At 37.3% G+C, this 13,793-nt stretch overlaps 1 protein-coding gene across 11 annotated transcripts in view; it reads right to left on the bottom strand.

Moving 5' to 3' along the window:
- The window catches only part of PHKA1 (phosphorylase kinase regulatory subunit alpha 1), a 138,613-nt gene that overhangs the window by 106,286 nt on the left and 18,534 nt on the right, over positions 1-13,793 (bottom strand). For all 11 annotated transcript variants that reach the window (XM_081808647.1, XM_081808645.1, XM_081808646.1 and 8 more), the window contains one exon: positions 976-1,058. In XM_081808647.1, coding sequence (XP_081664773.1) covers positions 976-1,058 — 83 coding nt within the window. The remainder of the gene's footprint in view (positions 1-975; positions 1,059-13,793) is intronic.

Raw genomic sequence — 13,793 nt, 5'->3', positions numbered from 1 at the left:
CCCTATGTTTGTTTCTATATTTACCTTAAATTACTTTTTATATCAAATCTCTGAGTTAAAGTGAAGCTTCTGGAAGGTAAGCCATATTTATCCCATGGCTAGCCTCACTTGTTCCCAAACCCAGCTCTACCCTAATTTGTGCAGCAAGATTAGAGTATGAGAAGGCACATATCATTAATTCTGCTGCTGCAACCCCTGGCTGCAATGGAGAGGCCAGAGAACCCTGACCTGTACCCTGGACCTTAGCAGGCCTATGGTATCAGAAGGCAAAGTGATCAGTCAACAAATAAGGTCTGCTTGCATCAAATATGTCTATGTTAAACTTATCCTTTTGGCAAATATGGAGTGACAGGCCACAGGTTTACGCTCCCATCTAAACCAGCGAAAAACTAAACAAATTAAACAATTAGATGACTAAAAAACTGGACTATTTATGACACAGCCATTTTCAATACAGTGAACATTATGCAATGAAGAACAGCGATCCCTGAGAGAGGAGATGTTAAATATATTATGATTTAATATAAACCTACCTCATATGGTAGTTGTGAGAAAAAGGAACTATTTTTTGTATAGTAAGCACTGAATGTCTACAGATAATATTAAACATATGACTAAATTTTATGTCTAAGTAGCTAACTTACCCATTATACTCCCTAGCCATCTTGCTCCAGTTCAAGACCACAGACCACTAAAATAAGACAATTTAGCTCCAGATTCCCAAATACATGATATGAGATATTACAGAATTTGACAGGAGTGGAAGCATAGCATCTTGACCCTTTTGTCTCTGTAACTCCTTTGGAGAGAAGGCAAACAGAGGATGATGGAGCTTAGTAAAGAAAGAGGCTTAAGGCAATTTCTGCCAGAAGTTTTATAGATTGGTTCACTATGAGGGGCAGCATTAGGAGAAGGAGGGGGTTGTTCAGTATTTTTAGAAACATGTTTAAAATCAATTCCCAAATGAGTACTTACAGCAGTTTTATATGCAGCTTCAATGTAAAACACAAGGTTCTGTATGAAATTGACTTCATCTAGACTGTGGATGATATGAAGTCCTGAGGAAAAAGAGAATAAGGATATAGAGCTGGTCAATTATCACTATAGGCTTTATAGGCAGCCACAGTAACTAACTGATCCCATTACTCCTAAGTAATGGAACAATGAGAGGCACTTTGATTCCTAAACCATAAAAGCAAAACCAGAAATCAGACCTAGGCTAGTCTTCGACTATGTGATATACCAGCATATTATAACATGGAAGAATTTTAACTGTTATTTGTAGGTTTCCATAGAAAGTCTCAGACTCCTAATTCTATAGGTAATTAATTTATAATGTACCTTAAGGTATCTGGAAGAAGAAAGACAACTATTTCAAAAAAGAGTTGGAGAGAGTCTAAATACTAAGCAAGAAGTAGAAAAAGATTATGGTTTTAAGGAAAACTTAAAACTATACTTTTTGGAGTAAAAAAATGATAATTATTCTAAATGTAAACTACACAAAGATAGTTATAGCTGACAAATGGAGTGTTTTGCATGAATTATCCATTTAATTTTTACATCAACCCTAAGAAGTGGGTACCTCTATTTTCTCCATGAGGCTTAGAGAGATTAAATATTTGCCTAAGACCATTTAGCTATAAATAGTGAAACCAGACCCAACTATCATCTTCTGTTTCACTTCAGAGACTGAGTTCCTAACCAAGATGCTATACTGCTTCCCAGTATGTATAGTACGATACATTTTTCTCTAAAAATTAACTCCTCTCAAACAAAACAAAACAAACTCCTCTCCCCTCTCCTGTCCGCCCAACCCCTATAAAGAAATACCAACAGGCATACAGTGACTCTTTCTCCCACCCCGAATCACATCATTCCCCACCTGCCAAAACTCCTCTCTGAAAGAAGTCAGAATGGCTAAAATTAACAACACAAGACACAACAGGTTTAACTATACGTTTGTAAAAACTCACTGAAATGTACATTTTACATGCCTGGATTTTTTTTTTTTTAAAGATTTTTTTATTTATTTGACAGAGAGAGGGAACACAAGCAGGGGGAGTGGGAGAGGGAGAAGCAGGCTTCCCGCGGAGCAGGGAGCCCGATGTGGGGCTCGATGCGGGGCTCGATGCGGGGCTTGATGCGGGGCTCCATCCCAGGACGTTGGGATCATGACCTGAGCCAAAGGCAGACGCTTAATGACTGAGCCACCCAGGCGCCCCTTAAATGGCTGGATTTTATTGTAGGTAAATTATACTTTGATAGACTTGAAAAAAGAGAGCCATTTATATGTTGAAAGATTGGGAGTGCTGCATGAGGTATTCCAAATGGTAAGATTTCCAGGGAGGCAGGAGGAGTCTGCATTTTCACATTTTGCAAAGTTTGTGTGATATGTGAAGTGATCCCCTCACATTATTTAATATTAAAACGATTATTTAATTATGTAATATTTAATAAAAATTCTGTTACATAAAAAAAAGAAACCAGTCTTACCAGTTTCTTCTGTATCCTTTCAGAGCAATATTATGCATATATAAAAAGTATCAAAGAGTAGTATACTATATTGTACCTTGCTTTTTTCATATATACCTCGGAGACAATTTTAAAGAGATCTGCCTTATTTTTTTTAATGGCAACATGGCATTTCACTAAATGGCTAATTATATAACCATTTCCCTATTGAAAACATTTAGGTTGTACCTAATGCTTCATCACTATAACCAAGGCTGTAATGAATACATATATATATATGAATACATATATGATATATATGATACACATGAATATATATATGATATATACATGAATGATATATTTATATATCTTTGTGCACATGTACCAGTATACCAAGGTAAATTCTTAGAAGAATTGCCGAGTCACAGATTTATGCATATTATTTTTTCCCAACATTGTATTGTGAACATTTTCAAACAAACAGAAAAAATGACAGAATTTTACAGTGGACATCTGTATGCACATTATTTGGATTCAAGCATTAACATTAACATTGATCCATCCATCAATCCATCTTTTTCGATACATTTCAGAGTAAGTTGCAAATATCAGTACACTTCTCCCTAAATACTTCACCATGTGTACATTAAACATTGATAATCATCACCAAGTTACTCTGCAAAGAAGTTCTACAGTTTACATACCAATCAGCCCTGCCTGCCTGTTCCCTATACCCTTGTCAACACAGGCTTTAATAAAAATCTTTGATCTTTGCCACTGTAATGAAGGAGAAATAAAATCTCTTTGTAGTTTAATTTGTAGTTCTTTTAATTGTGGGTAAGGTTGTGAGTCTTTTCATATGTTTATTGCCATCCACATTTCTTTTCCTATGAACTGTTTGGTTGTGTCCTTTGCCAATTTCCATGGAATTGCTGGTCTTTGAGCTACTGACATGTTGATGAACATTAAGGAAATTATCCTTTTACTCATCATACGTGTTGCAAGTATTTTTCCTAGTTTGTTTGAACTTTGACTTTGTCTACAGTGTATTTTTCTTCTCAGAAACTTTTATTTTTCTTAAGATTTTATTTAAATTCAAGTTAGTTAACACACAGTGTATTATTAGTTTCAGAGGTAGAATTTAGTGATTCATCAGTTGCATATAACATCCAGTGCCAATGCTCATTATATCACATGCCTTCCTTAATGCCCATCACCCCATTATCCCATCCTCCCACCCAACTCCCCTCCAGCAACCCTCAGTTTGTTCCCTATAGTCTCTTCTGGTTTGCCTCCCTCTCTGTTTTTATCTTACTTTATTCTCAGACTCTTTAATTAAGAAGCTTTATCCCATGAATGTTTCTGGTACTTCTATAATTTCATTTTTAAAAAGATTTATTTATTCATTTTAGAGAGAGAGTGTGAGAGAGTGGGGGGAGGGGTAGAGGGAGAGAATCTTCAAGCAGACTTTCCACCGAGCGTGGATCCTGATGCGGGGCTCAATCCCACGACCCATGCATGAGATCATGACCTGAGCTGAAACCAAGAGTCAGACTCTTAACTGACTGAGCCACCCAGGCGCCCCTATAATTTCATTTTTTTTTTGCATTTAAATCTTTGATCTATTGACAGATGTTTTAGATCACAGAACTCTGTAACTTTTGAGCCAAAAAGGACTGTATGATCCATATCATCAGACAGCAAACTCCTCCTGATGCATGGCTCTGTCAAAACCAGCAACCACAGCACAGGGCAGTAGCATTAGCAATGTGTCTTTCTTGTAGCAGTAATGATCTTAACCTCTTGGATAGAGAGAGAAAAAAGAGACGAGAGTTATAATATTGGACATCAGCTTCACAGCTTTATCTCGTCCCCTTTGTGTGCCAGAGTGCTTGTGCAGAGACTGAGAGAAGGCAGACGGTGTGAAACTGGTTTTGTCCATCTCTCAGACTTGTGTCACAGCTAACAAATCACTATACAATTTAAATGCCACATTTCTATTATTTGTCCCTTTGCTCATGATACTGTTTAAACGGCCTTCTCCACATCTTGAAATCCAAACTGTTCATTCAAGGCCCAGCTCAAATTCTATCTCCTCTGTGATGCTGTCATTGATTCTTCTCTTCTGTGTTTCATAGAATTTTATTTTCCTTGCTCTAATGAACTTTTTACTTTGTACTATAAATAAATCTGTACCTAAATTTGAAGGAAAGAACCATTTCTTATTTATATTTATAGTCCCCAAAAGTATCTCACATAGTATTGTGAATGGTATTAAATAATACTGAACAATAAATGTTCAATAATGATTTACTGAATGATCTTAAACAACCCTGTTAACCACAGGAGAGGGACCTGTCTCTTGAGACACCACCATACATTCAGGACCTCTGCATCCTGTCCCCTCTGTGGAGCCAAGACACTGCTTGTAGAACAGAGGATACATAGAGATGAAATGAGGTAGGGCTGGGTAAGGCCAAAGACGGCAGTACTATTTAAGGCATACTAAAACATGTAGAGCTCCAGAAATGAGGCCAACTCAGTGGTCTATTCCACTTACATTGACTTGTACTCATCTATCAATAAGCCTCTCTCCTTCATTTTTAACAACGTGATTGAGATATAATTCACCCATTTCAAGTATATAATTCAATGGTTTTTAGGGCATGCAGTGTTCTGCAACCATGGCCACAATCAATTTTAGAACATTTTCATCACCCCTAAAAGAAACACTATACCCATTTACCAGTCATTCCCCATTTCCTTTCATGACTTGATCTCCCTCTTCCTCCACCTAAGCAATCGCTAATCTACTTTATGTCACCACAGATTTGCCTTACCGTACGTTCATATATGTGCAATCATATAATATGTGGCCTTTCATGTGGAGTTCTTTCACTTATAATGTTTTCAAGGTTCATACGTGTTGCAGAACGTATCAGTGCTTCCATTCTTTTTGTTGCTAAAAAAATATTTCACTGTGTGAATAAATCATATTTATCCAATTATCAGTTGATGGACATTTAGGTTGTTTCCACTCTTTGACTCTTATAAATAATACTGCTATGAACATTCATGTATATATACAAGCTTTTGAGTGAACACTGCTTCATTTCTTTTGCGCATATACCGAGGAGTGAAATCGCTAGATCATATGGTAATTCTGCTTAACCTTTTGAGAACTGCCAGACTATTTTCTAAAGTGGCTGCACCATTTTACATTCCCACCAACAGTGTATGATGGTTCCAATTTCTCCATATCCTCAGGAACATTTGTTGTTTTCTGTCTTTTTGATTTTAGCCATCCTAGGGGGTGTGTCGTGGTATCTCATTATTGGGATCTGCATTTGCCTAGTGACTAATAATGTTCAGCATTTTTTTCGTGTACTTATTGGCCATTTAAATATCTTCTTTGGAGAAATGTCAACTCAGATTCTTTGCCTATTTAAAATTAGGTTATCTTTTTATTATTGATTTGCGGAGTACTTTATATATTATAGATATAAGTCCCTTATCAGATATATGATTTATCAATACTTTCTATCATATTCTGGATTGTTTGTAACTTTCTTTAGAGATCCTTTGAAACACAAATGTTATTAATTTGATAAATTTCAGCTTATGTTTTCTTTAGTTGCTTATGATTTTGATGTCATATCTAACAGGGCTTTGTCTAATCCAAGGTCATGAAGATTTACTACTATATTTTCCTTAAGTGCTTGCTATGAACTCAATTGTGTCACCCTGAAATCCATATGTTGAAGTCCTAATCCTCAATGTGACTGTATTTGGAGATAAGACTTTTAGGGAAGCAATTAAGTTTTTAATTTTTTAAATTTTTGTTGATTTTTTATGTCTATCCCTATTTTTATTTTGTTTTTCTTCAAGTTTTTATTTAAATTCTAGTTAGTTAACATACAGTGTAATATTAGTTTCAGGAGTAGAATATAGTGATTCATCACTTACATATAAAACCCACTGCTCCAATGAATCGTTGAACACTACATCAAAAACTACTGATGCACTGGGGTGTCTGGGTGGCTCAGTCGTTAAGTGTCTGCCTTTGGCTCAGGTCATGATCCCAGGGTCCTGGGACTGAGCCCCACATCAGGATCCCTGCTCAGCGGGAAGCCTGCTTCTCTCTCTCCCACTCCCCCTGCTTGTGTTCCCTCTCTCACTGTGTCTCTCTCTGTCAAATAAATAAATAAAATCTTAAAAAAAAAACTACTGATGCACATTGAACATAATAAAAAAGAAAAAAGAAAGCCCAGTGCTCATCACAAGTGCCGTCCTTAATACCTATCACCCATTTAGCCCATCCCCCCACCCACAATCCCTCCAGCAACCCTGTTTGTTCTCTGTAGTTAAGAGTCTCTTACAGTTAGCTGCCTTCTCTTTTTTCCCTTCCCATATGTTCATCTGTTTTGTTTCTTAAATTCCACATATGAGTGAAATCATATGGTATTTGTCTTCTCTGACTGACTTATTTCGCTTGGCATAATACGCTCTAGTTCCATCCACATCATTACAAATGGCAAGATTTCATTCTTTTTGATGGCTGAGTAATATTCCATTATATATATATATTTTTTGATCACATCTTCTTTATCTGTTCTTTGGTCATTGCACTCTTTCCATAATTTGGCTATTGTTGATAATGCTGCTATAAACATCAGGGTGCATGTATCCCTTTAAATTAGTATTTTTGTATCCTTTGGGTAAATACCTAGTATTGCAATTGCTGAATCATATGGTAGTTCTTTTTTTTTTTAACTTTTGGAAAACCTCCATACTGTTTTTCAGAGTGGCTGCACCAGTTTGCATTCCTAACAACAGCGCAAGAGGGTTCCCTTTCTCCACATCCTTGCCAACACCTGTTGTTTTTTGTGTTGTTGATTTTAGCCATTCCCAAAGGTGTGAGTTGATATCTCATTACACTTTTGATTTGCATTTCCCTGATGATGAATGGTGTTTGGCATCTTTCATGTGTCTGTTGGCCATCTATATGTCTTCTTTGGAAAAATGTCTATTCGTGTCTTCTGCCCATTTCTTAACTGGGTTATTTGTTTTTAAGGTGTTGTACTTTATAAATTCCTTATATACTTGGATACTAACCCTTTATCAGATACATCATTTGCAAATACCTTCTCCTATTTTTTAGGCTGCCTTTTAGTTTTGTTGATTTTTGCTGTGCAGAAGAAGCCTTTTGTCTTGTTGGAGTCTCAGTAGTTTATTTTTGCTTTTGTTTCCCTTGTCTCAGGAGACATATCTAGTAAGAAGTTGCTATGGTCGATGTCACAAAGGTTACTGCCTGTGTTCTCTTCTAGGATTTTGATGGTTTCCTGTCTCACATTTAGCTCTTTAATCCACTTTGAATTTATTTTTGTGCATGGTGTGTGAAAGTGGTCCAGTTTCATTCTTCTGCATGTTGCTGTCCAGTTTTCCCAACACTATTTGCTGACGAGACTTTTTTCCATTGGATATTTTTTCCCCCACTGTCAAAGATTAATTGACCATATAGTTGTGGATTCATTTCTGGATTTTCTATTTTGTTCCATGATCTATGTGTCTATTTTTGCACCAGTACCATACTGTTTTGATCACTACAACTTTGTAATACAATTTGAAGTCCGGAATTGTGATGCCTCCAACTTTTTCTTTTTCAAGGTTGTTCTGGCTATTCAGGGTCTTTGTGGTTCCATACAAATTCTAGAATTGTTTGTGCTAGCTCTGTGAAAAATGCTATTTTGATAGGGATTGCATGAAATGTGTAGATTGCTTTGGATAGCACAGACATTTTAATAATGTTTGTTCTTCTAATCCATGAGCATGGAATGTTTTTCCATTTCTTTGTGTCATCTTCAATTTCCTTCATCACTGTTTTATAGTTTTCAGAGTACAGGTTTTTTACCTCTTTGGTTAGGTTTATTCCTAGGTATCTTATGGTTTTTGGTGCAATTGTAAATGGGATCAATTCCTTGATTTCTCTTTCTGATACTTCATTATTGGTGTATAAAAATGCAACAGATTGCTGTATGTTGATTTTATACCCTGCAACTTTACTGAATTCCTGATCAGTTCTAGCAATTTTTGGTGGTCTTTAGGGTTTTTTTTTTTTAAGATTTATTTATTTTACAGAGAGAGAGAGAGAGGGAGAGTTGGGGGAGGGTCAGAGGGAGACAATCTCAAGCAGACTTCCCGCTGGGTGGAGAGCCTGATGTGGGGCTCAATCCCATGACCCATGAGATCATGACCTGACCCAAAACCACAAGTTGGACACTTAACCAACTGAGCCATCCAGGTGCCCCTAGGGTTTTCTATATACAGTATCATGTCATCTGCAAATAGTGAAGATTTTATTTCTTCCTTACCAATTTGGATGCCTTTTCTTTCTTTTTGTTGTCTGATTGCTATGACTAGGACTTCTAGTACTATGTTAAATATCAGTGGTGAGAGTAGATATCCCTGTCTTGTTCCTGACCACAGAGGAAAAACTCTCAGTTTTTCCCCATTAAGGATGATATTGTCTGTGGTTTTTTTTCATATATGGCCTTTATGATGTTGAGTTATGTTCCCTCTAACCCTACTTGTGGAGGATTTTTTATCATGAATGGATGTTGTACTTTGTCAAATGCTTTTTCTGCATCTAATGAAAGGATCTTATGGTTCTTATCCTTTCTTTTATTAATGTGGTGTATCATGTTGATTGACTTGAGAATTCTGAACCACCGTTGCTACCGAGGAATAAACCTCACTTGATCGTGGTGTGGTTCTTTTAATGTACAGTTGGATTTGGTTTGCTAGTATCTTGTGGATAATTTTTGCATCAATGTTCACCAGGGATATTAGCCTGCAGTTCTCTTTTGTGTAGTGTCTTTATCTAGTTTTGGTATCAGGGTAATGCTGGCCTCACAGAATGAATTTGGAAGTTTTCCTTCCCTTTCAGTTTTTTGGAATAGTTTGAGAAGAGTTAACACCTCTTCTTTTTTTTTTTTTTAAGGATTTTATTTATATATTTGTCAGAGAGAGAGAGAGCACGAGCAGCGGGAGCAGCAGAGGCAGAGGGAGAAGCAGGTCCCCCGCTGAGCAGGGAGCCCAATGTGGGGCTCGATCCCAGGACTCTGTTATCATGACCTGAGCTGAAGGCAGATGCTTAACTACTGAGCCACCCAGGTGCCCCAACACCTCTTCTATAAATGTTTGGTAGAATTCGCTGGTGACACCATCTGGCCCTGGACTTCTGTGTGTAGGGAGTTTTCTGATTATTGATTCAATTTCTTTGCTGGTTATTGGTCTGTTCAAGTTTTCTATTTTTTCCTGTTTCAGTTTTGGTAGTTTATGTGTTTCTAGGAATTTATCCATTTCTTCCAGGTTCTCCAATTTGTTGGCATATGGTTTTTCATAATATTCTCTTATAATTGTTTGTATTTCTGTGTTGTTGGTTATTTCTCTCCTCTCATTTGATTTTATTTATTTGGGTCCTTTCTCTTTTTAATAAGTTTGATTAGAGGTTTATCAATTTTATTAATATATTCAAAGAACTGGCTCCTGGTTTCATTGACCGTTCTATTGTGTTTCTAAATTTTCTATATAATTTAATTTTGCTCTAGTCTTTGTTATTTCCTTCCTTCTGCTGGTTTTAGGTTTTGTTTTTCTTTTTTAGCTCCTTTAGGTAAGGCTGTTTAGATTTTTCTCACTTCTTAAGGTAGGCCTGTATTGTAATATACTTCTCTCTTAGGACTGCTTCTGCTGTATCCCAAAGGTTTTAGACTGTTGTGTTTTCCTTTTCATTTATTTCCATGTATTTTTAAACATTTCTTCTTTCTTTTCCTGGTTGACCCATTCATTGTTTAGTAGCATGTTATTTAACCTCTATGTATTTGTGGTCTTTCCAAATTTTTTCTTGTGGTTGACTTCAAGTTTCATAGCCTTGCGATAAGAAAAGATGCATGATATGATCTCATCAGTACTAGTTGAGGCCTGATCTGTGACCTAGATCTGTTCTGTACGTGATCTGTTCTGGAGAACATCCAACGTGCATGTGAAAGGAATGTGTATTCTGCTGCTTTGGGATGGAATGTTCTGAATATATCTGTTAAGTCCATCTTGTCCAGTGTGTCATTTATATCCATTGTTTCCTTGTTGATTTTCTGCTTAGATGATCTGTTCACTGATGTAAGTGGGGTGTTAAGGTCCCCTACTATTGTTGTATTATTATCAGTGAGTTCCTTTATGTTTATTATGAATTGTTCTATATATTTGGGTGCTCCCATGTTGGGTGCATAAATATTTACAATTTTAAGATATTCATGTTGGATTTTCCCCTTTTGATATATTATGATATAGTGCCCTTCTCATCTCTTGTTACAGTTTATTTTAAAGTCTACTCTGTCCAATATAAGCATTGCTACTCTGGCTTTCTTTTGATCTCCATTTGCATGATAAATGTTTCTCCATCCTCTCACTTTCTAATCTGCAGGTGCCTTTAGGTCTAAAATGAGTCTCTTGTAGGCAGCATATAGTTGGATCTCGTTTTTTTTAAAATCCATTCTAACACTCCGTCTTCTGATTGGAGTGTTTAGTCCATTTACATTCAGAGTAATTATTGATAGATATGTATTTAATGCCATTTTATTACTTGTTTTGCCATTGTTTCTGGAGATTTTCTCTGTTCCTTTCTTGTGTTTGTGACTTTTGGTCTTTCCTTTCCACTCAAAGAGTCCCCCTTTAGTATTTCTTGCAGGGCTGGTTTAGTGGTTATGAACTCCTTTAGTTTTTGTTGGTCCAGAAACTCTTTCTCTCCTTCTATTCTGAATGACAGACTTGCTGGAGAGAGGATTCTTGGCTGCAGATTTTTCCCATTCACCATTTGAATACATCATGCCACTCCCTTCTGGCTTGCCAAGTTTCTGTTGAGAAATCTCCAGCTAGCCTTATTAGGTCTTCCCTTGTAAGTTAAGGACTCCTTTTGTCTTGCTGCTTTAAAGATTTTTTTCTTTATCACTATATTTTGCAAATTTAATTACAGTATGTCTTGGTGTGGGCCTGCTTTTGTTGGTTTTGATGGGAGTTCTCTGTGCCTCTGGATCTAGATGTCTGTTTCCTTCCCCAGATTAGGGAAGTTTTCAGCTATTATTTCCTGAAATAAATTTTCTGTCCCCTTCTCTCTCTCTTCTTCTGGCATGCCTACAATATGAATGTTATTACATTTGATGGAGTTACTGAATTCCCTAAGTGTATTCTCATGTTCAGCTTCCTCTCTTTTGTTCAGCTTCATTATTTTCTGTTATTTTGTTCTCTACATCATTTATTCATTTCTCTTCTTTTCCAGCCTTGTGTTCATTGCATCAAGCCTATTTCCATTCTCAGTTACTGCATTTTTTCTGATTCTTTTTTATTTCTCTTATCTCTGTGGTAAGGGCCTCCCTGAAGGCTTCCATTCCTTTCTCAGGCTCAGTTAGTACCCTTATGATTTTTGCTTTAAATTCTCCATCAGGCATGTTAATTCTGTTTCACTTAGATCTCTGGCCATGACCTTATCTTGTTCTTTTATTTGGGATGAATTCCTCCATCTTGGTATTTTGTCTAAATCTCTGGCTTCTTCTGTCTGTTAGGAAAGCCCATGTTTCCTGCTCCTGAGAATAAAGAAGTCATATAGTGTCCAGGGTTTGGTGCTTCAGGATGTGTCTCTGGTATGTGTTGCATGCATCTGCTGTCATGTTTTGGTTGCTCTATCCTTCAGGCCAGGCATCTGCAGAGGCTCTCCTTGCCTGAAGTGGGCAGTGTTTGGTCCTTGGCCATGATGTGGCACATTTTAACTAGTTTTAATAATGCTCTTGTCTGGTTGTAAAATGAGACCTGACACCATTTCCAGCAGAACTGAAGCCCTGCTGAACTCTCTGGTCAGGTGACATGGTGTGGGCAGGTTTTTCTGCTGGTCTTCTGGGCACGGGACCTGCCATGCTGGGACTGAGGCAAGCCTGACTGAGAAGGGCAGTCCCGCAAGAACACAGGGGAGAGGGGGCTTGGTGTAAGCATGTTTGGCAGCCAGTGTGGGCAATGTGTTGCTTCCCACAGGTGGTTCTGTGTTTATGGTGAGGGGCAGGGGAAGGAAATGGTGCCAAACAACTCCTTTGTCCCCATAGAGGCATCTCTCTGAACTCTGCCTCTCAGGAACATGCTCCAGGAAGTGCAAATAATCTCCCCTCTGTGTGCCCCAAGTGCCCTTTGGATTGTTGTTTCCACAGAATCTGTCCCCCGGTTGTTTGCCTGCCTTCTATCCAGGAGAAGGGCAGTGCCCTCATGGCTCCATCCCAGCCAAGCCTGCTGATCTTTAAAACTCCAGTCCTTAAGCCCTGCTGGTTGCAAGAACTCAAGAAAGTAAGCCCTTCTCATTTTCCCAGCCAATGGCTTTGAGGAAACATTCTCCTTGTGCATTCTAATGTGCTCCTCCCTCTCCCCCAGCCCTCTCTCCTCTCTCTTCAACCACAGCTCTCTCCCTTTGGCAGCACCCCATGATCTGTTACTCCCCTAAAGCATGTCTACATACTTCCTACCTTCTTTGATGTGGCTTCTTCTGCCCCTTAGTTGTGCAGTTTGTTCTGTCAGTCTTCAGGTTGATTTCTGGGGTATTCAGAATGATTTGAATAGTTATCTAGTTGTGTTTGTGGGACAAGACAAGCTTAGGGTCCTCCTACTCAGCCACCATCATCTCAAACTTTTCTATATAATTTTATATCTTTTAAAGAAGTTGAGAGGAAATTACATATTTATATTTTGTAATATTAATCTTATAATTTACCATTTCTGGTGGTCTTCATTTGTTCCTGTGGATTTGAGTTACCATTTGGTATTATTTCCTTAATTCAATATTGCTTTGTTCCCACACACTTCCTTAATTCTGTCATTATCAAATATATTACACTTTTATATGCTATAGCCCCAGTGATACAATTATACTATTTTATACAATTGATTTTTAGATCAGTTAAGAAGGGATATGTAATTATATTGCATTTTATAATTATTTTTACCACTGTTTTTTCTCTATTTTTATCTTTTTTTAATTTATAAAAAATTCATTTTTTAAAAAATTATATTAGTTTCAGGTATACAATATCAGGATTCAACAAGTCTATATGTTTCTCAGGGCTCATCAAGTTAAGTGTACTCTTTTTAAAAAATTTTTTTACCTATTTTTTTAAAGTAAGCTCTATGCCCAACATGGGACTTCAACTCATGACCCTGAGATCAACAGTCCTATGTTCTATTTACTGAGCCAGCCAGGTGCCCCAAGTTAAGTGTACTTTTAATCCCCTTTATCTATTTCACCCATTCCC

Source organism: Leptonychotes weddellii, chromosome X, assembly GCF_054177405.1.
Source record: "Leptonychotes weddellii isolate Sample4059 chromosome X, ASM5417740v2, whole genome shotgun sequence".
Taxonomy (NCBI): Eukaryota; Metazoa; Chordata; class Mammalia; order Carnivora; family Phocidae; genus Leptonychotes; species Leptonychotes weddellii.
The sequence above is the reverse complement of the archived record's forward strand: the minus strand, read 5'-3'. Positions and strand labels throughout refer to the sequence as shown.